Here is a 27369-nt window from a genome sequence, read left to right on the forward strand (position 1 = left end):
CTGCAGGCCGGGGCTTTATCCGCTACACCACAGCGCCAGCCCCAGTTCTTAAGTTTCTGATGCATCCCTGAAGATGCATTAAATATTAAATTATCTTCTCTCTAGGGGAGAATGTGGATATAACACAGGGAGAGCACCACTGTTTTCAAATCAGCCTCGTTAAATCCAGGCTCCCCCGGGGGCTGCAGTTAAGTAAAATGAGACGAGGGGGGCCTGTGCCAGAGATGCAGCCGTGAGCTCCATGGCCAGCGGGGGCAGCCCCAGTCATTCAGGAATTGCTTTTAAATTTTTGGTTATGTATCTATTAATATATTAATGCATTTTATAATATGTATTATTATAAAGTATAATAACATATTTTAGTAATATAAATTTCATGTAGTTCATCGATAGTTTTTTAAAAATTTTCATTTATTTGAGAGGTAGAGGTAAAGACAGTGAGAGAGAGAGAGAAAGGTCTTCCTTCCCTTGGTTCACTCCCCAGGTAGCCACTATGGCTGGTGCTGCACTGACCCGAAGCCAGGAGCCAGGAGCTTCTTCCTGGTCTCCCATGCAGGTGCAGGGGCCCAAGTACTTGGGCCATCCTTCACTGCCCTCCCAGGCCACAGCAGAGAGCTGGACTGGAAGAGGAGCAACCGGGACTAGAACCTGGCACCCATATGGGATGCCTGCGCCAGCCCCCATGGATACAGTTTTAAGAATATAATGGGTCGGGGCACTGGATTCTGTCCCGGTTGCCCCTCTTCCAGTCCAGCTCTCTGCTGTGGCCTGGGAGTGCAGTGGAGGATGGCCCAAGTGCTTGGGCCCTGCACCCCATGGGAGACCAGGAGAAATACCTGGCTCCTGGCTTCAGATTAGCGCGGTGCACCGGCCGCAACGCACAAGCCGCAGCGGCCATTGGAGGGTGAACCAACGGTAAAGGAAGACCTTTCTCTCTCTCTCTCTCTCACTGTCCACTCTGCCTGTCAATAATAATAATAATAATAATAATAATAATAATAATAAAAAGAATACAATGGTAGGTCCCTCTCTCCACCTTGTTTTCATTTCTAATTTTTGCAACAACATTTTGAGGTCAAAGGCTTAATGCTCCACCCAATAAAGAATTCAACAAGTAACAAGTAGAAAGGCCACGAACCCCACGTCTTACGTTGTTTTACATCCAAAAGACAGAGCAAGTTTTAGAGATAGAGACTTCTTACTTTGCACACTCCCGGAACAGCACCCAACACCTGCTAGCACAGGTGAGACAAACCCTGGCGTTACACAGCGCCCAGGACTCTGCTGCCCTTTGGAACTCCTGGTCACAGAGGCCGTCTGCGGGCACATCGCCCCGACCAGGAAAGAGCCTGGCTCGGCCCGCTCACCGGCACTCTGATCGCGTTTCTGGGGGGCAGCAGCTGCGCCCGGGGCTGGAGGGACTTCCCTCGGAAGGGCAGAGCGCGCGGTGTGCTGCCGCCCCCTTGTGGCCACATTGTTCCCAGTCAGCGGCGCTGACACCCGGGCTCCCAGCAGGTGCACAGGGAGACCTGTCCTGGTGGATAACCCCCTGAGGGCTTGTGCGAGCTGGGCCGCGGATCGGCCCGAGGGCGCCCCCCTGGGGACAGTGGCTGCTGCCTGGTCCGGTGACCTCGTCCGAGTCTCCTCTAAACCATGGCGCTAATTCCACCTCGGGAACCCCACCTCCTGACACCCATCCCACTAGGGGTTGAGGTTCCAAAGCGTGGGTTTGGTGTGTGTGTGTGTGTGTGAGAGAGAGAGAGAGAGAGAGAGAGAGATCCACCTGTTGGTTCACTCCTGATGGCCACAATGCCCAGCACTGGGCCAGGCTGAAGCCAGGAGCTTCTTCCAGGTCTCCCTCCTGGGTGGCAGGGGCCCAGGCACTTGAGCCGTCTCCTGCTGCTTTTCCTGGGTGCATTAGCAGCGAGCTGGATCGGAAGTGGAGCAGCCGGGACTCAAACCAGTGCCTATATGGGATGCCGGCACTGCAGACGGTGGCTTTCCCTGCTACGTCACAGCACCTGCCCCCTGGTTCTAGTCCCGGTCGGGGCGCCGGATTCTGTCCCGGTTGCTCCTCTTCCAGGTCAGCTCTCTGCTGTGGCCCTGGAGTGCAGTGGAGGATGACCCAAGTGCTTGGGCCCTGCACCCCATGGGAGACCAGGAGAAGCACCTGGCTCCTGCCTTCGAATCAGCGCGGTGCGCAGGCCGCAGTGCGCCAGCCATGGCGGCCATTGGAGGGTGAACCAATGGCAAAAAAAGGAAGACCTTTCTCTCTGTCTCTCTCTCACTGTCCACTCTGCCTGTCCAAAAAAAAAAAAAAAAAAAAAAAAAGGAGAGAGAGAAAGAAGATTAATCCTCCATCTGCTGGTTCACTCCACAAATGGCTTCAACAGCTGCAGCTGGACCAGGCTGAGGACAGGAACCTGGAGCTCCATGCAGGCAGCAGGGGCCCGAGCACTTGGGCCATCACTGCTGCCTCCCAGGGTGCCCTTAGCAGGGAGGAGGAAGAGGAGGAGGAGGAGGAGCTGCTGGGACCCGCACTCTGAGCTGGGTGTGGGCATCCCGACCCCGTGAGCTGTCTGAAGACCCCTGGTGTCCTCGGCACACTGTCCTCCACTGACGTCCTGGCAATCCATTCCTCGCTCTCTCTGCCACCAAAATCAGGCTTTGCAGGCTCATTTCCTTCTTTCAGGGCCAACTAATAAAATTCCATAGCATTAAAGCTGTACGTCTTCACAATCAGCCAAAAGGAGTTTAGGGAATAGATTCCGCTGTCTCTTCTCCGCAGCTCTATGGTGGGGAAGAGAGAGACAGAGATGGGGTTGGGGGCACAGAGGAGAGGGAGAGGGAGGGAGGGAGGGAGAGAGGGAGGGAGAAAGAGAGAGGGATAGAGAGAGAGGCAGCGAGGAGGGAGAGACAAGAAGAGGAAGAAGGGATGGGAGAGAGGAGAGGGGAGGGAGGAAGGGGAGAGATGGTGGGTGGAAGCCAGAGAGAGAGGGGGAGAGAGAGTGTTCTGTGCCAGAACCCAATCCCTGTCCCAGTGATAAGGTGATTGACACATCACCCAGGAGAGTGTGTGCAGTGCAGCCGGTGTGGCCAAGGCCAGGAGTCGCTGGTTACAGTTGTCGGGGCGCCCCCTTCTGTCCTGTGCAGTACAGTTTGCACAAAGACATTGAAGGCGCAGCCATTGAAGGAGCCTTAGGTGTGATAAGCACCTGATGAGAAAAACAGCAGCTTATTCAAATCACTCTGGTCCAGTCTTCTGTTAGCTAAAGACACATTACTAAGCTGGCATCCCCTATGAGCCCTGGGTCGAGTCCCGGCTGCTGCACTTCTGATCCAGCTCTCTGCTATGGCCTGGGAAAGCAGTGGAGGATGGCTCAGGTGCTTGGGCCCCTGCACCCATGTGGGAGACCCAGAAGAATCTCCTAGCTCCTGGCTTTGGATCGGTGCAGCTCCAGCCATTGCAGCTATTTGGGGAGTGAACCAGTGGATGGAAGATCTCTCTCTCTCCCCCCCTCCCTCTGTAACTCTGTCTTTAAAATAAATCAATCTTTAAAAAACAGCATGAATCATCTGAGACCATTCTCTGCAAAAGACGTAAATGCTTTTGATGGTGTTCCTAAATCTGACTCATGGCCAAGTGCTCATTTGCTGTATTAACATCTCCTATGGCACTGCACAGAGCCCTCAAGGGCAGAAAGGACTGTGTCTGGGGAAAGCCGATGGCACCAGCAGCAGTCCCTGGCATCACCCGAGACAGAGACAGGCACGTGTCAGGGATGCACAGTCTGGGGCCAGCTCCCGGGCCAAGATGACTCTGTGTGTGGAATGGACTTGACCTGGGGATGGAAGATTGTTGCCATCCGCTTCTTCCTGAGGAAATGGGTGCCTGTTGGTGTAATACATCCTGTCTTCGAATCCATCCTTGGAAACCTGAGTCTGGAGCATTTGGACCCACAGGCTGGCCTGGATGTGCCAGGGGCCCACGCATCTGAGCCGCAGACTCCTCATCGGCTCAAGATCCCAGTAGGGGGCCTCCACCTGCTACGCCAGCATCCCACGTGGGTGCTGGTTCAAGTCCCGGCTGCTGCTCTTCCAGTCCAGCTCTCTGCTAAGGCACCTGGGAAAGCATCAGAAGATGGCCCAAGTCCTTGGGGCCCTGCACCCACGTGGGAGACCTGGGGGAGGTTCTGGGGTCCTGGCTTCTGTCTGGGCCAGTCCTGGCTGTTGCAGCCATCTGGGGAATGAACCAGCAGATGGTCTCTCCTCTCTTATTTCTCTGCCTTTCAAGTAAGTCAATCTTTTTTAAAAGTATTTTAAAAGACACAAAGGACTTGAGCACCTTGTATCCTCCGGGGAGTCCTAGAGCCAAGGCATGAGTTGTACAGTATGTAACTGCAGAACAAGGCATATCTGTGTGTGTGTCTCAGTCTCCTCATCTGTAAGTGGGGCAGCTTGATGGCACCTTCCTCCCACTCCAAAGACAAGCATGAGTTAATGTAGGGAGTGAGGACTTGACACCTGGATGGCAGCCATTTCTTATTTAGAAATGAGACTTAAGAGGCCTTTGCTGTTGACTAATAGAATTCCAGGCCGAGTGTTTAAAATGCACATTTGCACTGTTAGCAAAAGAGACGGCTTGAAGAAATAAAGGGGCGGTGCTTGGCGTGGCAGTCAGCTTGGGGCATGTGTGTCCCGCGTCCGGGGCTTGGTTTCAGTCCCAGCTCTGCTCTCAAGCCCGGCTTCCTGCTAATGCCAGCAGGAGGAGGCTCAAGTAGTCACGTCCCTGCCACCCCACGGGGACCCAGGTCGAGTTCCGGGCTCCTGCATTGGCCCCCGTTGTTGCAGGAACTTAGGGAGTAAACCAACAGATAGCAGACCTCTGACCCTCTCTCTCCCTCTCTCTCTCTGCTTTTCAAATAAACATGTAAAAAAAAGGAGTGATACAGGAGACGTCCTCTGTAGGAGAACCACATATGGAGAGAGATGTTTTCTGAGCCGTAAAACTTGTTTAAGGCATCTGATTTGATGAGGTGTTGAGAACATTCCCGGGAACATCAATCTTGTTTCCCGGGGTGGGGTGGAGAATACCATGAATATTCATGAGCAGTACAGAGCCCTGCTCTCCCCGACTGAAATAAATCCATACACAGAATGCTTTTTGGACAACAGCGTCTTAGAAGACGACCAAGGCTTTAAAGATGACTATGAAGATGTCCAGTGAAAATACACCCCAGGAAACACCTGTAGATGGCATTGGTTTTTCCCCTTGGTGATTCGTTCCCTGCTGAATTCTCTGCCTCCCCAAGCAGTAACACAAATGAGCTCTGTCGGGACGAAAAAGCTGGAGGGCATTTTGCTCTCTCTCCAAATGCATGTTGGAAAAACCAATTAAAATCTGTGACTTGCTTAATTTCTTATTTTAACAAAAAAGCTTGAGGATTTTGTCATATTTAAATTAGCACATCGGTTCAATGCAGTCTGTGGGCTTATTTGGATTCTGATTTTAAAAAACTGATAAAAAAAGGATATTTCTGGGATAATTAGGAAAATTCTGAATACTGACCGGGCTGGTAATTTCAGCTGCTACTAAGAAAGTGTCCGGAGTGTTTATTTTCATAGTGTGCTGTGCCTAGGGTGGCTGTATATTTTTAAATTACTCTTAAATGGACAAGCACTGAAGTATTTTGAGATTCAGCAGACGAGTTCACGAGAGCAAACACTAATACAATTCAGCTACCACATCAGTAATTGATGTTGAAATACAGAGCATCGGGTTCATCACGTCCCCCGCTCCCGCAGCCTGCTCGGGCTGCTCCACGTCCATCCTTGACCTGAGGTGCTGCGGCTGCACCTAGCACTGGCTTCCAGGCGCCTTTGGGTGTCCCCGGAACCAGGCCCCAGATAAGCACCCGAGTCCACGTGGTTTGCTTGGCTACTGAAGGAGACCGTGGTGGGGAGGGATGGAGTTCTCCAGCCACTTCCACAGTTCCACGGATGGACCTCAGTACTGCCACTAGTCTTGTTTTTAAGATTTATTTATTTGAAAGGCAGCATTACAGAGAGGCAGAAGAAGAGAAAGTGAGGTCCTCCGTCCACTGGGTCACTCCCCAAGCGGCCGCCAGGGCCAGAGCTGAGCCAATCCTAAGCCAGGAGCCTGGAGCTTCTGGGTCTCCCACAGGGGTGCAGGGGCCCAAGCACTCGGACCATCTACCGCTATCTTCCCAGGTGCATCAGCAGGGAGTTGGATTGGAAGCAGAGCAGCTGGGACCCGGACCGGCCCTCGGATGCGGGATGCCTGTGTCGCCAACGGCGGCCCGATCCACTGTGCCACAACGCCAGGCACCAAGCACTGTCTTGTCATGTCTTATGGAAGCAGAGTTTACGCAGAGTGTGCATGTGTTGACGTGACATCACAAAGCCCGTGATGTCATTGCCACAGTCAAGGTTCTCACCACACCCCTCATCTCCTTTTTTTCCCAAATATCTGCTCTCTTGGGGATGACCCTCAACAGGCAAGATAAGAAGCAATTCCATTTAGGTAAAACACTCAAGATGAGAAAGTTATGGACAAGTGGAACAGGCCAGTGGCTGCCAGGGAGTAGGGAGCACTAGCTCTGCTCCCCAGGTCTCCGAGGGTCTGCAGCTGACAAGATGTCACAGGACTACACCCACAGAGGTCTGGGAGGCAAGGAGAAGCAAAGCAAACAGACTGACGCGACCCAAAGAAGCGTGCACGCTAGGCAACCACTGCGCCAACGCCGTCGCTAACATGCTATCGTTGCATTCCCTCGTGGGAGCTGTCTGACAGGCGAGCACCGTACAGTGCCTGCTCACCAGGACATACACAGCTTTTGCCTTGGCAGATACAATCAACCGAGGATGAAACATGTTCAGAAAAAAATCTGCATCCGTTCTGAGCACATACAGACTTTGGTTGTGATCTGAACGAGGCAAACACACAACATCATTTACGTAGCATTCGTGTTGCACTGGCACTGTAAGTAATCTGGAGGCACCCTGGAGTGCCCGGGCTGTGTGCCGATATCACACTGTTTTACACGAGGCGCGTAAGCATTGGCAGGTCTGGGTACCTGGCATAGTCCTGGGACCCATTCTCCCAGGGTACTGGGGACAGCTGTGTTTGTATGTGTGTGTGTGTGAAGCTAAAACTATTCCAAAATAAAAGTTGTTTTATAAAAGGGTTAGGGTTAGGGTTAGGCAGGAAGACAGACTCGGGGCGGGCAGAGCTGCACCCAGGACTTCTGGGGAAGCTGTGGTCACCGATGTCTTCATGTTTCCTGAGTGAGTGGGGAGAAGGAAGCTGCAGCAGGTGGTGCAGAGAGACCAAGCGCCTGCACAGAGCACCTGCCTGCACGTCCCTGGGCACGGAGGGGCGGGAGAGAGCTGGGCTGGCCGGGGCACCGGGTCCCACTGTGCCTCTGGGCTGTGAAGCTGAGGATGGGATCTTGGCTCAGGCAGAAGCAGCCCATGACCAGGGAAGCCCTGTGCCTGCTTTGCCTCGGTGAGTTTCCGGGACGGGCACACACGGGTTTGGACTGGTGAGAAAACTCATGGGTGGGGGTGGGAGTGGAGCAGGGCCCACAGCAGGTGCAGTGATGCCAACTCCCAGGCACAATCCCCCTGGCACGGCCGTGTTGGAGTCTGCGGGCGGCGTGCTCACCTGTGTCGGTTCTGGGTGAGGAGCCCAGGGCAGAAGTGGGGACATCTTGTGCTTCCCCACGGGAGGGGCGTGGAGCTGCAGCAGGCTCTCCGAGACCCCAGCCTGCAAACACCGTGGAGTCACTGTGGGATTCCGTGGGACACCAGCATCTGCAGGGTGTGGCTGCACCCTCCCTGGGAGCCGGGATGAACAGGGACACTGGCGGCTCTGGGTTTCAAGCCAGCGGCTCCCCTCCCTGACCCCCAGTTCCTCTGCTTTGCAGTGGGCACCGATTCGCCGCGTCTGCCCCAGTGCCTTCCTCCTTTTCTGGTTATAGCCTTCCCTTTGGGGTGGGGCTCCCCCCTACACCCATCCCCCCAGCAAAAGATGACATCACCCACCCCGTACTCAACTTCCCGTGGCTGCCATGCCAAGTGTCACCGACCCGGTGGCTCCAAACAACCGAAAGACATTCTCTCACCATCGGGAGACCAGAGCCTGAAATCCAGGTGTCAGCCACGTCGATTCTTTCTGAGGGCCCTGGGGGAGGCCCTGTCCCACGCCTCCCCCAGCTGCGAGGGGCTCCAGGCTTCTCGGCACCCTCTGACTTGGGGGTGCGTTGCTCCAATCTCTGCCTCCCCCTCTTTGTGGCCGTCTCCTCTGTCTCCCCTCCCCCACTCCCTCTTTGTAAGGACCGGTCACATCTGACTAGAGGTCCAGCCTATGCAGCGTGAACTCAGTGTAGCTCAACGCATCTGCAACAAATTGTGCTCTTTCCAAATCAGGTCCTGTCCGCAGTGCCGGGAGTTGTGGTTGGAAGGGGTCTTTCCTGGTAGACACAAACCAATCCTAACGCCCTAGCATTGTGCCGGAGCTAGGCCAAGGCCATCAGGAAGTTCCTCTTACTGGCCCCAAGGCCCGGCTTTTTGGCTCTGGGAATAGGGCTTCCAAAGCTGCAAGATTGCGGCTGCCACAGCCCTGCTTCCGGGTTCTTGGTCCCACCCAGCCGGTGTTCAGCAAGCACAAGGCATGGAAGCTAAGAGCAGAGCACCTCTCACCTCCTGGGGTGAGGACCACCCGGCCCTGCCTGAGGCTGGGCTCCGTGTGGGCTGCGTCTTACTCCAGGAGATATTCAATCTGTGATTAGATGGCGCTGGCGCAGTGGGGCGCTGTGGTGTAGCAGGTAAAGCCGCTGCCTGCAGTGCTGGCATCCATAAAGGTGCCTGTTTGAGTCTCAGCTGCTCCACTTCCCATCCAGCTCTCTGCTGTGGCCTGGGAAGGCAGTGGAACATGGCCCAAGTCCTTGGGCCCCTGCATCCGCGTGGGAGACCTGGAAGAAGCTCCTGGCTCCTGGCTTCGGATGGGCCCAACTCTGGCCATTGCAGCCATTTGGGGAGTGAACCATGGGTGGAAGAACTCTCTCTCTGTCTCTGTCTCTGTCTCTGCCTCTGCCTCTCTGTAACCCTGCCTTCCAGATAAATAAATCTTTAAAAAAAAAAAAAAAGGCAACTTAAAAAAAAAAATCTGTGATTAGAGAAGGTAAAAGCACCAAAGGTAAATAAATTCCTTGACAGCGACTGAGGCAAAATTCACACGAGAGAAAGTCAGTTGGTAGCACAGAGTGTATTTCCAACATTGTGCAGCCCAGCTTCAGCCATTGTGGCCATTTGGGAAATGAACCGGCACATGGAAGACCTCTCTGTCTCTCTCTCTCTCTCTCTGTAACTCTGCCTTTCAAATAAAATAAATCTTTAAAACAAAAAAGATACTTTTTAAAAGATAACTTTTTTAATTTCCTTTTTTTTTTTTTTTTTTTGACAGGCAGAGTTAGACAGTGAGAGAGAGAGAGAGAGAAAGGTCTTCCTTCCGTTGGTTCACTCCCCAAATGGCTACTACGGCCGGTGCACTGCGCCGATCCAAAGCAAGGAGCCAGGTGCTTCCTCCTGGTCTCCCATGCGGGTGCAGGGTCCAAGGACTTGGGCCATCCTCCACTGCACTCCTGGGCCACAGCAGAGAGCTGGCCTGGAAGAGGGGCAACCGGGACAGAATCCGGCTCCCTGACCGGGACTAGAACCTGGGGTGCTGGTGCCGCAGGCGGAGGATTAGCCTAGTGAGCCATGGCGCCGGCCAAAAAAGATAATATTTAATAAAAGGTCATCTTTGTTTTTGCGGATTAACATGGGAAAATACTGGTAAGGGATGGGATGCCCCCCCGCCTGATTTCTCCTCGGGGATGCGCACACAGCTGCCCTCTCACCGAGGATTCTCTTGCAGGGCTGTGCCTGGGCTATGAAGAAGAGACGAGGAGGCCCAGTGAGTCTCCTCCCAGTGGCCGCCGCGTGTCCCCAGCACCCTTGCCTCCAGCCCCTCCCCCAGGGTCCTCTCCAGAGACGCTTCCCAAGCCCTCTCTGAGCGCTTGGCCCAGCTGGGTGGTTGAGCCTGGCGGCAACGTGACCCTGAGGTGCCGGGTTCCCTTCCAGAACGTCTCAGTCATGCTGGGCAGGTTGGGAGACCCCAGGTACAGGCAGGAGCGGAGATTGGCAGGGGCTGCAGCCGAATTCCCCCTCGGGGGCCTGGAGCCCCAGGACGCCGGGAGCTACTCGTGTGCCTACAGGACTTCAGCCTCCCGTGAGTGGTCAGCACACAGCGAGTATGTGCAGCTGGTGGTCACAGGTGAGGACAGCAGCCACCCACGGGCCCCCCATGGGCAGAGCCCCCTTCCTGGAGTCGTACTCTCTGGGGCAAAGAAGGAATCCAAGAGACGTCAAGACCCAGTGCCTTGAGCGTGGGGACCCCGGGGAGGGAGCCGCCCACAATAAGGCGAGTGTGGGAGAGGGTGTGAGGTTATGGGCTGGTGCTGTGACACGGTGGGTTAAAGCCACCCTCTGCAGCACCAACACCTGATATGGGCACCGATTCAAGTCCTGGCTGCTCCACTTCCGATCCAGCTCCCTGCTAACGCTCCTGGGAAAGCAGTGGAGGATGGTCCAGGTGCTTGGGCCCCTGCACCCTCATGGAAGACCCAGAAGAAGCTCCTGGCTCCTGGCTTTGGCCTGGCCCAGCCTTGGATGCTGTGGCCATTTGGGGAGTGAACCAGTGGATGGACGATCTCTTCTCTGTCTCTCCTTCTAACTCTGTCTCTCGTATCAATACGTCTTTAAAAACAAAATAACATTTAACTGGCATATGATAAGTGCACAGGTTTATGGAGTGTAATAATCAAATCAGGGTATTTGGCATTTGCATCTCCGTGAATATCCACCACCACTTCTTTGTACTGGAGAGAAAAATCCAGTTCCTTTCTTCTAGTTTACAAAGCACGTGCTGAACTGTGGTGAGCCACAGTCACTCTCCGCGCTGGAGAACGGTAGAACGCATTCCTCCGACTCAACGGTCCGGTACCCATTGCCCATCTCTCTGTTGCTGCCTCCTCTCCCTACCCGGTGTTCAGGGACCACTGACCACTGTTCTACCCTTTTCTTCCATGAGACCAAGGGAGCGAGAACGTGTGATGTTCACCACCTGAGGCTTCCAGAGGTGATGCCTTGGAAAGCAGTTTGTTCCTGGGGCCGGCACCGTGGCTCACTTGGTTAATCCTCTGCCTGCAGTGCTGGCATCCCATATGGGTGCCGGGTTCTAGTCCCAGCTGCACCTCTTCCAGTCCGGCTCTCTGCTGTGGCCTGGGAGGGCAGTGGAGGATGGCCCAAGTGCTTGGGCCCCTGCACCTGCATGGGAGACCAGGAAGAAGAACCTGGCTCCTGGCTTCAGATCGGTGCAGCACCAGCCATGGTGGCCATTTGGGGAGTGAACCAACGGAAGGAAGACCTTTCTCTCTCTTTCTCTCTTACTGTCGACAGCTCTACCTGTCAAATAAATAAAAACAAAACAAAAAAGTTTGTTCCTCAGCTCCCAAGAGGCAGGCACACACAGCATGGCGTGTGAGGGCACTTGGAGGCCCTGGGGTGGGTAAGGGGGAGCAGGCTCAGGACCGGCCCAGGGGGTTGCCTGGTCCTCAGGCCTGGGGTGAGTGAGGCAGGGCCGGAGCAGAGCCCAGGGAAGGAGGCAGCAGACAGCCTGGGCTCTGGACAGCTCTGTTCAAAGGCTGGCCATTTAGGGGTTAGCTGACCTTGTGGGGGAGGGTCCCTCCGAGATCAGCAAGGTCCCGAGATGTCAAGGAATCAGACGCGGGCAGGCAGTGACACACGAGCAGGCAGGGATCGGGGAGACGGTCCCAGCCCTTCTAACCTCTGGTGCCTTGTCCTCTCCAGGCTCACTCCCGGCGCCTTCCCTCTCAGTGAGTGCAGACCCCAGGACCCCTGCCGCTTCCGGAACCCTCCAGTGTCTGGTTCCTTACAACGGGACGGAGTGCGTCGCAGCCGCTCTGCTGAGAACTGGGGTCCCGGAACCCCTGCGCGCGGAGCGCGTGCAGAAACAGCGAGCGGCCTTTGTGCTCCCGGGCCCCGGGGAGTTCAGCTGCGTGTACTACCAGTGCCACGCGCCACACCTGGGCTCCTTCCTGGGCAGCCTGGCCATCCCGGCGACAGGTGAGGGCTGCGCCCCGGCCAGCTCCGGTCCCCACCTCCTGTGAGGATGGTCCCTCATGTCCCCAGGGATAAGCAGCCCCGCTGTGTCTGTCCAAACGTGCACGCAAAGCAACTCCCTGTTCCTGTCGGAGAGGAACCAGGAAGAGTGACAGCGGGGAAGGTGAACAGCTGGAGGTGGGCGGTGCCAAGGTGGCAGGAAGCCAGTCACGTGAGCCGTCACCCCAGTCTGACAGTGGGCGCATCAGCAGGGAGCCGGAGCTAGGAGCCCAGTCAAGGAACCGGATGCGGGCACTCGGCTGTGCGATGCTGGTGTCTTAACCTTATGGAGCCAAGTGCCTGCTCCCCATTCTACCTGCTTTTGGAAAAGGGGGTTGTTAGCTAACAAGAGGGTGTCAGTGCTGCATTTCAGATGACAGGACTTTTTTATGATTTATTTATTTATTCAAGGCAGAGCTACAGAGAGAGAGAAAAAGGTCTTCCATCGGTGGTTCACTCCCCAAATGGCCGTGACAGCCAGGGCTGGGCCAAGCCGAAGCCAGGAGCCAGGAGCTCCATCTGGGTCTCCCAAGCACCTGGGCCCACCCCCATCCTCTGCCTTCCCAGGTGCAACAGCAGGAAGCTGGGTTGGAAGTGGAGCTGCTGGGACTCGATCCCATGCTCCGATACGGGATGCCAGCGTTGCAGGGAGTGGTGGCCTAGCCGGCTGTGTCACAACACCAGCCCTTGGATTGAATTTTAGACTCATTCTGAGATATATATATATATATATATATATTTTTTTTTTTGACAGGCAGAGTGGACAGTGAGAGAGAGAGACAGAGAGAAAGGTCTTCCTTTGCCGTTGGTTCACCCTCCAATGGCCGCCGCGGCCGGCGCGCTGTGGCTGGCGCACCACGCTGATCTGATGGCAGGAGCCAGGAGCCAGGTGCTTTTTCCTGGTCTCCCATGGGATGCAGGGCCCAAGCACCTGGGCCATCCTCCACTGCACTCCCTGGCACAGCAGAGAGCTGGCCTGGAAGAGGGGCAACTGGGACAGAATCCGGCGCCCCGACCGGGACTAGAACCTGGTGTGCCGGCGCCGCTAGGCGGAGGATTAGCCTAGTGAGCCGCGGCACCGGCCTCATTCTGAGATATATTTTTGAGGGTGAACTTAGGGGCGTAGGGGATGGACCGGGTTCACAGTGAAGGGAGTGACAAACACTCTTCTTGCTCCTGGCGATTTGCTCCCGATGTCGGTGTCGGAGACAGGGAAGCTGGACAAGGCCCGGGTGGAGGCAGTGGGGTCGGCTGCATCACTCCTTGGTGATCATTAAGAGTATGAGGTCCAAGGCATTTCAGAGACAGCCATCGCATGCCCCGTCCCAGGCCCCGTCCAGGGAATGCAAACGGCTTTCTAGGAGGGCTGAGGGCTCCACCTGCTCTATGGTTCTCACGTCAGATGACTCCTCTCGCTTCCTGTTTTGCAGAGGATCATGGTGGTGGACTCGAAGCTCCCCGTGCAGGAACAGGTAAGTGTCGCTCCCCCTCTTCGTGGAGGAACGACACAGGACCCTGCGCTGTTCTTTCGTCTGCTCGGCCCTCCCCGGGTTTGCTGCTGGTTCTTCCCAGGTTGGCTACTGTCCCTTCCACCTCCGTGGAAGGGCGGTTCCCCCTGGCCACTTTCCCCACTTCCGTGGGGGAGCGGCACACCGCCGGCCGGCTCTCTCGGGGGCTGTACAGGTGTTCCTTCAGATAGATGTTCCTGGTGCATGTTGTCTCTCTCCTCCTTTATAGTCCTCTTCCACCAATCCCAACTCTGCTACCCACACGCCGAGTACGCTGCTCTCCTCCAATCAGGAGTAGGTCCTACAGTTTATTGGTTGAACTGGAGGCAGCTGTGTAGAAGCTGTTTCCCTTCTCAGCGCCATATTGTGGGAGAGCAGATGCATAGAATAAGTCTTAATTCCAGTAACTTAGTCTAGTCCGAGTTGCTCCCAGTTGCTCCCCACAGGTAAGGCCCCTGGAGAGGAGACGTGATACCTGGGTCGGGATTCTCTCCATCTCCGGTGCACCAGAAGTATCTTTTTTTTTTTTTTTTAAGATTTTAAAAATTTATTTGAAGGGCAGAGTTACAGAGAGAGAGGGAGAGATAGACACAGAGAGAGGTCTTCCATCTGCTGGTTCACTCCCCAAATGGCTGCACTGGCCAGAGCTGGGCCGATCTGAAGCCAGGAGCTTCATCCTGGTCTCCCACGTGGGCGCAGGGGCCCAAGCACTTGGACCATCTTCTACTGCTTTCCCAGGTGCATCAGCAGGGAGCTGGATTGGAAGTGGAACAGCCAGGACTCGAACCTGCGCCCATATGTTGGGTCTGCAGACTGTACCTGAGGGCCTCGAAGGATGCCCCAGGAAAGGGGCCTGTGTCCATCAGCTGTGCAGAAGCTGAGGGCCCCGGCCAGGCCTCCTCCCCACAGCCTCTGATTTCTGTTCTCCCCGGGGCCAGGCTGCACCGCCTTGCTCAGCCCCAGCCCCCCATCAGAGATGTTGTGCCACTTATGTTGACAGCTGGCGTGGTGCAAGCAGTGAGCAGGGTGTGGACATCTGAGGGCGAAGCCAGCTCAGCTGGTCACGCGGCCGTGGGAAAAAGCAGCAAGAACTTGACTTCTCACTTCCAGGTCGTGGCTGGGCGGGAGAGACTGAAAGCCACACTCAAACTCCTCCTTTGAACTGAGGGAATTTTCCTTGTGATTTCTATGTTTTCTAAAGATTTATTTATTTAAAAGGCAGAGTTACAAACAGGCAAAGGCAGAGAGAGAAGAGAGAAAGAGAGAAAGAGAGAAGAGAGAGAGAGAGAGAGAAAGAGAGAAAGAAAGAGAGAAGAGAGAAGAGAGAAGAGAGAAGAGAGAGAGAGAGAGAATCTGTCTTCCATCCTCTGGTTCACTCCCCAGATGCCTGCCACAGCCAGCGCTGAGCCAGCGCTGAGCCAGGCTGAAGCCAGGATCTCCCTCGTGGATCAATGCAGGCACGTCTCCCATCACTGCTGTCTCCAGGGTGTGCCTTAGGAAGCAGCAGGAATTGGGGCGGAGCTGGAATCCCAGTCAGGGGTGTGGGCATCCAAGGGCGGCTTAGCCCACTGCCCCAGGACACCTGCTCCTGCCCTGCTGGACCTACCCAGGGCCAGTCTTCCGAATTAATGATTCTGGTTTCTAAGAATGTCCATTTTATTGCTTTTTTGCCTCTGGTGAATATTTTTCACTTTCCAAGAAAAAAAAAAAAAACAAGCTCTTGTGTGTAGTCAGCTTGCGTCTTCTTTCTAGAGTTCTGAAATTCGGGGTCCAGACGCAGGAGAGGGTTGGCTTCCACAGCCCCAGGGGATGCTTCTGACCCTTCTTCATTCTGCAAACAGGTTTCTCCCCACCTGCTAGGCTACCTGGTCCACCGTCCACAGGAGGGCTGTGGCCCCCAGCCCCCTGCTCAGAAGTCCCCCACCAGGGTCTCCTCCCTCGTGCAGCCCTGCGTTTTGTTTTCTGCCCCACAGAGTCAAAAACAGCAGTGACCAATGTCTCACGACCACCACCAACCCCAGGGTTTCCTGTTTCCTTCTGGTCATCAATGACACGTATTTTTTTTTTCCTCCAGAAATTTCTTTCTTTCTTTCTTTCTTTCTTTCTTTCTTTCTTTCTTTCTTTCTTTCTTTCTTTCTTTCTTTCTTTCTTTCTTTTTTTTTTGGACAGGCAGAGTGGACAGGGAGAGAGAGAGAGAGAGACAGAGAGAAAGGTCTTCCTTTTGCTGTTGGTTCACCCTCCAATGGCGGCCGCGGCCGGCGCGCTGTGGCTGGTGCACCACGCTGATGCGATGGCAGGAGCCAGGTGCTTCTCCTGGTCTCCCATGGGGTGCAGGGCCCAAGCACTTGGGCCATCCTCCACTGCACTCCCTGGCCACAGCAGAGAGCTGGCCTAGAAGAGGGGCAACCAGGACAGAATCCGGCGCCCCAACCGGGACTAGAACCTGGGGTGCTGGCGCCACTAGGTGGAGGATTAGCCTAGTGAGCCGCGGCACCGGCCTCCTCCAGAAATTTCTAACTTTGTTGTCAGCTCATCATGATGCCATGGGAAGGAAATCCGGGAATCTGGGTTGTTCTCAGCCCGAGGAGCTAATGTATGTGGTCTTTTCCAGTCACAGACCCAGCAGCTAATTCTTCTGCTGGCCGGGGGTCAGGGAACCTGGAGAAATAAGTGGAGGGGCTCGTGTGCCGCTGTGAGGGCAGAAGGGAGGGAACGCTCGCTGGAGAGGCTGCTCTTGCATTCCCCGATTCCGGCTCATCATGGCAGCACTGTGGGGAACCGGTACTGCTTTATCTCACCACGGCACAGCACCCTGGAACACTCCAGAATACCGCTCCCCTCCGATTTCCACGCCTGGTGCCCAGCACCGGCTGTCCTGACTTTGAAGTGGGCTGGGGCAGCCTAAAAGGTTGCCAGACCCGGATTCCAAACCCACACTGTGCCCGCAGGGCTTCCAGCTCGCCCCTCTGTTTCAGCGCCCTTGGGTGCTCCTGAGCTTTCAGAGGGGGTGGCCCGTCCATCAGCGGGCCAGCAGGTGCAGCCCGGTCCCCGGGGGCCAGACTCTGAAGGGGAGTTCCCCAGGCCGGGCACTGCTCCACCCTTGGTGCACACCGAGCAGTCACCTGTACTCTGTTCCCTGTCTGTGTATACTGAGCCATTCAGCTCCCTGTCTATGTATACTGACCACTCTCCTCTCTGTATACTGATCACTCTCTTCCTCTCTCTGTATACTGACCACTGTCCTCCTCTCTGTATACTGACCACTCTCTTCCTCTCTCTGTATACTGACCACTGTCCTCCTTTCTGTATACTGACCACTGTCCTCCTCTCTGTATACTGACCACTCTTCTCTCTCTATATATATACTGACCACTCTCCTCTCTCTGTGTATATTGAACACTCTCCTCTCTCTGTATACTGACCACTCTCCTCTCTGTACACTGACCACCCTCTTCCTCTCTCTGTTTATACTGACCACCCTCCTCCTCTCTGCATACTGACCCCTCTCCTCTTCTGTGTATACTAACCACTGTTCTCTCTGTATATACTGATCACCCTCCTCTTCTCTGTATATACTGACCACTCTTCTCTCTCTCTGTTTATACTGACCACTCTCTTCTCTGTACACTGACCACCCTCCTCCTCTCTCTGTACACTGACCACTCTCTTCTCTGTACACTGACCACCCTCCTCCTCTCTCTATATACTGACCACCCTCTTCCTCTCTGTTTATACTGACCACTCTCTTCTCTGTACACTGACCACCCTCCTCCTCTCTCTGTTTATACCGAGCACTCTCTTCTCTGTACACTGACCACCCTCCTCCTCTCTCTGTACACTGACCACCCTCTTCCTCTCTCTGTTTATACTGACCACCCTCCTCCTCTCTCTATATACTGACCCCTCTCCTCTCTCTGTGTCGCCACCCTCACTTCACACTGTTGCTCTGATGTGGCAGATACATCATACATACATGGGGGCTCATACACACACGGTTCTGCTGAGCCCTCCCTGCGGTGTCAGGAGCCAGAGCGCCTCTCTGCCCCACCCCCAGGCCCCAGCGTCATCTTCATCACCGCCTTCAGCTGCCTCTGCATATTGTTCCTCTTCCTCGCAGTCTGCCTCATCTACAGGCGCACGCAGCGCGGTGAGTTCAGAGGAAGGGCTTGGGGGTGCTGGCCAGGGGAGCGATCTGGGGCGGCTTTTCTCAGCAGGTAACGGTACCCCCCCCCCGCCTTCCGCAGGTTCCCCACGTGAGGACTCTAGCAGGAGGTGGGTGGATACCCCTCCCAACCCACCCCATTGTTCTGAGGCCCCGTCTGTCCCCTGTGATTGGCAGGCCCAGCCCCACCGCCCACCTGTATTTCTCTCTCTCTCTCTCAGAACCAGTGGCTCCAGTTTTTCCAAGCAGGAGGACTCAGGTACATAATAAAGAAAGACCAGAGAACCATGAACTAGACTCGGTCTGATCCCCACAACCTCAGAACGGACCTGGCCCCCTCTCATTCCCTTGCAGATTTCTCCGAGCCCGAGAGGAAGTCCACCTCGGTGAGTTTCCCACCTAGACATTCCCACGAAGGTCGCCCCCAGAGTAAAGCAGGACTCTCCCCGATGTCCCGGCAAGCCTACTGGTCTCTCTCCAAGGGAAACAAGATCCCTAGGCCAGAGAGACCACCGCACTCCCATGGAGTCAGCCTAGGTGTCCACCAGCAGACGAACGGGTAACGACAAGGTGGGGTTCACACACACGTGGATACTAGGCAGTTGTAAGATGACTCCTCCATTGTCAGCAACACGGATGGGAGTGAGACGAGCCAAGCACAGACAGACAGACGGACACCACGCCGTCTCCCTCCTGGCCAGAACCTAACAACACCGACCAACGCCGACCACTTCCAAGTTAAGAGAATGATGGTGTTTTCGAGAGACTGGGGCGGGAAGGGGGAGGAAGAGGAGGGAGATTGGTCGATGGGTCCGGAATCACAGTTATGCAGGCGGAGAGCGTTCACAGTAGGATGCTGCAGATCTAAGTGTCTGACTCCTGGCTTAGCCCTTGCTTGGGCTTTACCTACGCCCCCACATCACACAGCTGACGGGAGTCTGGTTAATCCCAGAGCAGCAGGGCCCCGGCTCTACCGTCTCCTCCCAGTCCCTGGGTGGCCTTAGACAAACCACAAATTCACCCTCTGCCTGCGATGCCAGCATCCCATCCAGGCGCTGGTTCAGAGCCAAACTCCCCACAGAAAAGGCTGTGCAAACCTGGTGACGCTACGACCGCCGAGGTTCGTCAGAGTCCCTGGCAAATTCCACCTGTCAGATGGCGTGGTCAGCGAACAAGTGGATGATCTGGTTTATTTGTCCCCTTGCCTTTCCTATCGGAAAACAAAAACAAAACCCTGTAGCTATTCAACGTCAGGACTCAGTGTATCCGGAGGTGAGTTTGCGCTTCAGAAGCCATCACCAGTCTCAGTCCCGGGAGCGTATCTATCACCTCCAGGGGCTGCCCCCGCCCCGTTCTCTAGGGATTCCCTCCTGCCTTGCGCAGTAAGAGCCGTCAGCACAAGGTCTATCACCTTAGCAAGTTACCGGGTGTACAGCATGGGCTCCACGCTGCACAATAGATCATACTTCATTAATATCACTGAACTGGAACTCAGTACCCTTCAACCAACATCTCCCCACTGGGGCTGGCGCAGCGGCGCGGTGGGCTAAGCTGCTGCCTGCGACGCCAGCATCCCGTGGCAAAGCACCAACTTCAGTCCCGGCTGCACTCTGTTTCCCATCTGGCCCCCCTGCTGACTCACCAGATGATGGCCCAAGTGCTTGGGCCCCCGCCACCCATGTAGGGGACCCAGACGGAGCTCCTGGCTCCTGGCTTTGACCTGGCCCAGCCCTGGTAGTTGCAGCCATGTGGGGAGTGAGCCAGTGGATGGAAGACCTGTTTCTGTCTCTGTCACTCTGCTTTTGAAATAGTTTAACTAAACAAAAACAAAAACACAAAAAGCAAAAAGCAAAACTTCTCTCCCCACCCAGTTCCCAGCAACTACTCCAGTACTCTCTGGTCTATTTTTAAGGTTCAGTTTGCGGCATTGATGAATACACTGTGCATCGTTAAGATTATAATAGCACAACGTGACATAACCAGCAGCTACAGGGCGGTAGCTCTTACTCTCAGAACCGCACCCTTGCACGAGTGTTATCACCCACGAGGAGGTCAGCTGGGCGTCCAGAATTTTCCGTGGCTACAGGATTGCTCTCTGTCCACACCACATGTGGCCGCCACGCGCTTCACATGCACCTGGGGCGGTGGAATTTCACGCTTAATTTTAATTCAAGTAAACGAAGCAGCCAACTGTGTCTGGCTCTTTTCCTCCAGGGAGTGACCTGTGCTGAACTAAACCCTACTGCACCTGAGGACACGGCTTCTGTGCCCACCGAGGAGCCTCCAGGCGCCTCTGAGCGTGCGGCAGTGACCGTGTAGAGGAAGGACAGCGGGACCGTGGCAGCAGGACGAGCCGAGCCGGAAACGTGGGAACCTGGAGGATTCTGAGCCCACGTCCTCAGCCCCAGCAGTCAAACTGCATTTCCCGTTTCAAAAAACCAATGTGGTGACAGATTATGCACGCCCAGGAACCCCATCCCATTACATTCACCCTGTTTTCCTCTAGAAAATCCAAGGGAAAAAAAAAACCACTCTGCAGCCAATAACCAGTGAGCACCTCCAGGAAGGAAAATGGCCAGGGGCTGGCGCTGTGGCGCAGCCGGTTAAGCCACTGCCTGCAATGCTGGCATCCCATATGGGCACTGGTTCAAGTCCCAGCTGCTCCACTTCAATCCAGCTCCCTGCTAATGAGCCTGGGAAAGCAGTAGAAGATGGGCCAAGTCCTTGGGCCCCTGCACCCCTGCCTCTCCCTCTCTCTCTCAACTCTGCCTTTCAAATAAATAAATCTTTAAAACAACAACATAGGCTGAGAAGAAGCATCTGTGAAGAGGGAGGGTGCTTGTATCCCAAGAAGGGGCCCTGGCTGCACCACGTATACTGAGTCTGCCTCCAGAGAGAGCTGCGTGCTTAGCGTGGCTGCGGCATCCCATACACGCGCGGGACACAAGCCACGAAAGCAGACGTCCAACTGTGGACAAAACAAACCAAGACCCGTGCACCAGTCCACACAGCTAAATGTGCCCCACTCATGATTCTTCCCAGCTAGGTGGGGGTGGCGGCTCTGGCTCCAGGTCAAGGCCAGCCTCTCGTGTAGCATGAACAGGAGGGTTTTCTCAGTGCCACCACACTTCCTCTCCCTGTATGTCCTGGGGGATGGTGATGGGGGCTGAGGGTCCCATGGAGGGAGGTCCAGGAGCTCACTGGAGAATTAGAGTTGAGAACATGGGAGGCATGTTATCCTGATGAAAATGACACATAAAATTGTGCTTGCTGGGACCAGAGCTGTGGGGCAGCAGGTTAAGCCACTGCCTGCAGTGCCAGCATCCCACGTGGGCGCTGGTTCCAGTCCTGGCTGCTCCACTTTCAATCCAGCTCCCTGCTCATGTGCCTGGGAAAGCAGCAGAGGTTGGGCCGTGTGCTTAGGCCCCTGTCACCCATGGGGGAGATCAGGATGGAGCTCCAGGCTCCTGGCTTTGGTCTGGCCCAGCCCCAGCCTTTCCAGCCATTTGGCAAGTGAGCCAGCAGGTGGAAGAGCTCTCCCTGTGTTTCTCCAGCTTCCAAATCCCACCATCCCCTCACTGCCCCCAGCTTCCTCCTCCTCTGTGAGCCAAATGAGCCGTAGAGAGAATAGAGAAGGAGAAGTGGGGGAGGGGGGTTTCCATGCACTGGTTCACTCTCCAGATGGCTGCAATGGCTAGAGCTGTGCTGATCTGAAGCCAGGAACCAGGAGCCTCTTCCAGGTCTCCCACGTGGGTGCAGGGGCCCCAGCACTTGGACCATCTTCTACTGCTTTCCCAGGTCACAGCAGAGAGCTGGGTTGGAAGTGGAGCAGCTGGGACTTGAACCAGTGCCCATAAGGGATGCTGGCACTGCAGGTGGCAGCTTTTACCCATGATGCCACAGGTTCACTAACACGCTTGTGGCTTTCAACTGTGCCATATTCAAGTTCTGTAGAAGTCTGACCCGGCCGTGGTACAGTGGACGCCGCCTCCCCTGGCTCCTTCAGCCCTGGTGGTTTTCGTGGGACAGGCCCGGGAGGAGGAGGCGCCTTCGGTTTTCCGAGCCGGGTGCTAGGCCAGGGAGGGAGAACGTGGGGACATTCCTGTGTCTGCATAACTCTGCACCTCTCCTCGCCAGGCAGAGACAGGTGTCCCCCCAGAGCTGCTGGAGGTGGCCCGCCCACTGCCCCAGATTTCCCATGTCCCAGGAGATGGGACTGTCAGCCATCCAAATAGAGCGAGGGATTTCCCAGGACACGGGGCAAATCCGGAACAAGCCAGGCGTGGGACAGATGCACGGGAGATGAGTCCATGGAGGCAGAAAACAGCTGAGCCCGCCTCGTTCCGCATGCACGCCCTTGGCTGACCTCCAAGGTGCGACCTTGACGGCCATCGTGGGTCATAAAGACTTCAGCCGGTTTTTTCAGGGTTCAGTCTCACGCAAGGAAAGATGAAATTGTGTCAGCTCCGCCGTGCAGATACTTGGGCTGGCCGCCCGCAGCATGCTCAGCTCCTCTCTATCTCCCCTCCGGGACCGCCTCCTCTCACTGGCCCACCTGGATCACCCCAGGACACCTGCCTCGGTCCCCCGGGGTCCGCCGGGTACATTTCCAGCGTCCGCCTGCAGTCTCGCCGCCTGCCTGCAGGTGGCGCTCCTGCAGAGGACATGAGGCCTTGCAGCTTCACACCGCACATTTTCTCTTGAGTCGTTGGAGTTGCAACTCAGGGTCCTGAGCTCTTCAGGTGACACCCTGCGCCCCCTGCCCGCTGGGCCCTGCCCCTCCCCCATCACGCCCGTGTGGAGACCAGAGAGATCTGACCTCACACCAACGCCTCTCGTAGAGCAGCATGCAAAACCCAGACCAAATCAAAACCCCATCATGGCTCCAGGTGGCCAGGGAGCAGGGGAGAGGGGAAGCCAGGTTTCTGGCACGTTCTCTCAAAGCCGGCACTGCTTGGGAAGGCGGCCCAGTTGACGTCTTCAATCTCTGGACCTGCGTGAAGACGGAGGTGCAGTGAGCCCACCCCAGCGTCTGCCACACTCGTGGGGAGGAAACCTTAGAAACGCCCATCAGGAGGAGGTCCCGGAGAAGAACGGGAGCAAACCAAGCCTCACAGACCCAGGACACGGCCCGCGACCACTCTTTCCGAGGTGCCACAGCCGTGGGGGCCTCCGGTGACGTCTGTTCCTCCGTCAATGGCCACGTCCCGCACACGGCTCCTGTGCAATCAGACCATACTCACATAGCAGCTGACTGCGTGAGGATTTCAGCTCTTCTTTGTTAAGATTTCTTTATTTATTTGTCAGAGAGAGAGAGAGAGAGAGAATCTTCCATCTGCTGGTTCACTTCAACAGCTGGGGCTTGGCCAGGCTGAAGCCAGGAGCTTCTTCCAGATCTTCCACATAAGGGCAGGGGCCCAAGCACTTGGGCCATCACCTGCTGTTCTCCCAGGTGCATTAGCAAGGAGTTGGATCAGAAGTGGTGCAGTCGGGACTCGAACCAGCACTCTGATATGGGATGCTGGCGTCACAGGCAGCAGCTTAACCCACTGTGCCACAACACTGACCCCAATCAACATCATTTAATTCCATTTTTCTATGAACTTTGTAAGTAGCCTGGAGCACAACGCATGAGGATAGATCAGGGTAGCTTCCCGTCCAGCACCTCCAATGCTTATCACTTCTCTGTGCCAGGAGCGTTCAACATCCCCCCTTGTTTCTGAGGGAGCGAGGACAAAGCTCTTTGCCCACCTGACTGGAAGAAGATCCCACCCCCAGAGGGGCTTCCTAGCCCCCTGCATCCTTTCTCAACCCAGCTCAGCCCCGGGCAGCACCCTCCCCCGGGATCCTGGGCTGCTGTACGCTCTGTAAACCCAGCCTGGAGGAGAATGCGGGCTCTCGACCACAGTCTGCCTCCCCGAGCGGGCTCCCTTGAATCAACCCGTTTCGGCTGTGAGGTCCCAGCCTGCCCCCTCTTTGTCTGCCCTCCCTCCCCTGCAGTATCTGCTCCGACACATCCCACACACGATTTACAGATCCAAGTCGGCACGCCAAGCTCCCGGCACCAGAACTCCTCCCTTCCCTCCAACCGCAGCGTTGCACCCACCAGCTGCCCTCCCACATGCGCGCCCCCTCTCCCAGCCTCGGGTAGCCACTGCCCCACTCTGCACTTGCACGGGTCACCTCTTCGGTGTTCACCTCTGTGGCGTGGGTGTCTCTGTGTCTGCCTGCTTGTGTTTAGCACTTGTCCTACAGGCTCAGCCGGGTGCTGCCACTGCAGGATTCTTACCTTGTTGATGGCTGTGTAATATTCCGCTGTGTGCCACGTTCTCTCTGCCCACCTGCCCATTGACTCCATGTCCCGGCTGTCATGATCTGTGCTTCCACAAGCATGGTGGTGCCAATGTCTCCTGGATGGGCCGATTTCTTTTCCTTGGGATGGGTACCCAGGACTGGGATTGCTGGATCAGATCAGACCAAAACACCAGCCTGTAAAGTGCAGCATTTCCTGCTGTGCCGGGATGCCCCAGTTCTAGCTCTGGCACGAGGACAGCTGACCACGAGAGCCATCCCGGCCACACTGGGCAGCCACATCGGGGATCAGGAAACAAGTCCCCAATATGGGCGCTGAGTGTTTGGGGCTGACGGACATTCTGAGGGGCTTGGAGGTGGAGCAGCCGGGATGCGAACCGGGGCCCACGTGGGATGCTGGCGTTGCAGGCGGTGGTTTACCCACTATGCCACAGTGCCAGCCCCTGAACAGACATATTCCTAAGTGATCCACAGCAGCCGGAGAATTTCCAGGGCCGCCTCTGCCGGGATGTGATGGAGGAGTCACGGGCACAGTGACGATGTGGAGCTGAGTGAACCCGCAGGAAGCCAAGACCTCGACCAAAGCCAGGCAGCCGCGGGAGGGTGCTGAGCGGCCACCCCAGAGGCTCCCGGCTTTGTGGACGGGCAAAGCACTTGCCCTGGGTGGGCCTGGACTCCGCAGGGCACTGGAGCCCGTGGTCCCCGTGGGATCCAAGAGGGCTTCTTGTTTTCAGCGCATCACTGTTCTCTCAAGCAATTCCTTGGTTATCTCACAGATATTTAAAAACCTGTACTTAGGCCGGCGCCGCGGCTCACTAGGCTAATCCTCCGCCTTGCGGCGCTGGCACACCGGGTTCTAGTCCCGGTCAGGGCGCTGGATTATGTCCTGGTTGCCCCCCTTCCAGGCCAGCTCTCTGTTGTGGCCCAGGAAGGCAGTGGAGGATGGCCCAAGTGCTTGGGCCCTGCACCCACATGGGAAACCAGGAGAAGCACCTGGCTCCTGGCTTTGGATCAGCGCGGTGCGCCGGCCACAGTGGCCATTGGAAGGTGAACCAACGGCAAAGGAAGACCTTTCTCTCTGTCTCTCTCTCACTGTCCACTCTGCCTGTCAAAAAACAAAAACAACAAAAACAAAACCCTGTACTTCCAGGCACTCCCTGATTATCTTCCTGGGAGGACAGGTAAATGAGTGGCTGGTGGGCACTAAGCAACCAAAGGACAGCTGTTTTCAGGAGGAAGGGTATGGTGGAAGGCTTGGCTGGGGACATTTTTAAGCTGAGAACCGAAGGCCATGCCGACTGCAAGGAGGAGGACATGACATGCAGCTCTGGGCCAGCATGTGCAAAGGCCCCGGGGCAGGAGAGAGTTTGTCCTGTTCTGGTCCTAAGAGCTGACACAAGGCCAAGTGGGGTTGGCGCAAAGGCGGCTGCCCAGCACCTGGCACGGGAAGGAGGGGCTGAGGTCAAAGCCTGCACAGCTCCAAGCCCCAAAAAGGAAATGCAATGCGGCCAATGCTTCAGCTCCCGATAAGGGAGCAAATTCCTGGCCCTCCCTGATGGCAGCTTCTCACACCTCGCCCTGCAGTGTGGAAGTGGAGGCTGATGGGGCGGCGGGGGTGGTGGCCCCTCCTCTACTCGTCCACAGTGATAGCAACAGGAGAGGCAGGCTGGGTGGCAGGAGCGGTCCTGGCCCCAGGGTCCCCTCTGGTCAGAGAGCAGCCCTCCTGAGGGCTCCCCCACCTCCGGCCGCTACCTGGCCTCATGCAGCAGATAGGACTTGCTGGGTTTTACAAATTAAAACACAGGCTGGCCGGCGCCGTGGCTCACTAGGCTAATTCTCTGCCTGCGGCGCCGGCACACCAGGTTCTAGTCCCGGTCGGGGCGCCGGATTCTGTCCCGGTTGCCCCTCTTCCAGGCCAGCTCTCTGCTGTGGCCCGGGAGTGCAGTGGAGGATGGCCCAGGTCCTTGGGCCCTGCACCCGCATGGGAGACCAGGAGAAGCACCTGACTCCTGCCTTCGGATCAGCGCGGTGCGCCGGCCGCACCACGCTAGCTGCAGCGGCCAATGGGGAGTGAACCAAGGAAAAAAGGAAGACTTTTCTCTCTCTCTCTCTCTCTCTCTCTCTCTCTCACTGCCCACTCTGCCTGTCAAAATAAATAAATAAAACACAGGCTGCCCCGCTAAGCCCAACATTTCACATAAGCAACAGATGTTTCACTATGAATATACTCCATGTGGTTTGGGGATGATGTCTACACTAAGAAAAAAAATCACTTTTTATCTGAAATTCAGAATTAATGAGGCATCCTGTATTTAATCTGGTGACCCTGGTCCTTTTTTTATTCCTATTTATTTTATTGATTTGAAAGAGACACACAGAGAGAAACAAAGAGAATTTTCTTTCTGCTGGTTCACTCCCCAGATGACCACGATGGTAGGGTCTGGGCCAGGCTGAAGCCAGGAGCTTCTTCTGGGTCTCCCACATAGGTGCAGGGGCCCAAGCACTTGTGCCATCTTCCATTGCTTTCCCAGGTGCATTAGCAGGGAGCTGGATCGGAAGTGGAGCAGCCAGGACTTGAAGCACAGCTCCAATACAGGATGCTGGCTTAACCTGCTTAACCTGCTGTGCCACAATGCAGGCCCCGCAGTGGATAACAAAGTAGAACAAGTACAGCAATACACTGCAACAAGTTACTTAAAACAAAATTGTAGGGTTGGTGTTGGGAGGAGGGAATGCAAGACCTCTTTCTCTTCCTCCCACCCCTGACTCTCAAATAAATTAGTTTTGAAGATAAGTAAATAGTCTATTTTTTTTTTATTTTTAAAAGAGAAAGGTCTTCCTTTTTCCGTTGGTTCACACCCCAAGTGGCCACTACGGCCGGCGCGTTGCGGCCGGTGCACTGCACCGATCTGAAGCCAGGAGCCAGGTGCTTCCTTCTGGTCTCCCATGGGGTGCAGGGCCCAAGCACTTGGGCCATCCTCCATTGCACTCCCGGGCCACAGCAGAGAGCTGGACTGGTAGAGGAGCAACCGGGGCAGAATCCGGCACCCTGACCAGGACTAGAACCCGGTGTGCCGGCGCCACAGGCAGAGGATTAGCCTACTGAGCCTTGGCGCTGGCCTAATAGTCTATTTTTTTTTT

At 55.7% G+C, this 27369-nt stretch overlaps 1 protein-coding gene across 3 annotated transcripts; it reads left to right on the forward strand.

Annotated features, from left to right (window-relative positions):
* The first annotated feature begins 7010 nt into the window (after positions 1 to 7010).
* VSTM1 (V-set and transmembrane domain containing 1) lies at positions 7011 to 20706 on the forward strand. Of its 3 annotated transcripts, none has more exons than XM_070062926.1 (9): positions 7011 to 7528; positions 9941 to 10339; positions 11935 to 12210; positions 13677 to 13718; positions 17809 to 17901; positions 17999 to 18026; positions 18138 to 18175; positions 18271 to 18302; positions 18545 to 20051. In XM_070062926.1, exons 1-9 carry the CDS (start codon positions 7465 to 7467, stop codon positions 18560 to 18562), a joined length of 990 nt encoding a protein of 329 aa, XP_069919027.1. In that variant the 5' UTR covers positions 7011 to 7464; the 3' UTR covers positions 18563 to 20051. The 3 variants fall into 3 exon arrangements, with proteins under 3 accessions (XP_069919027.1, XP_069919028.1, XP_069919026.1); XM_070062925.1 differs by lacking the exon at positions 18545 to 20051 and adding an exon at positions 20131 to 20706 and having other exon boundaries at positions 7013 to 7528; XM_070062927.1 differs by lacking the exons at positions 11935 to 12210; positions 18545 to 20051 and adding an exon at positions 20131 to 20706.
* Positions 20707 to 27369: the final 6663 nt, after the last annotated feature.

This window comes from Oryctolagus cuniculus, chromosome 18, assembly GCF_964237555.1.
Source record: "Oryctolagus cuniculus chromosome 18, mOryCun1.1, whole genome shotgun sequence".
Lineage (NCBI taxonomy): Eukaryota > Metazoa > Chordata > Mammalia > Lagomorpha > Leporidae > Oryctolagus > Oryctolagus cuniculus.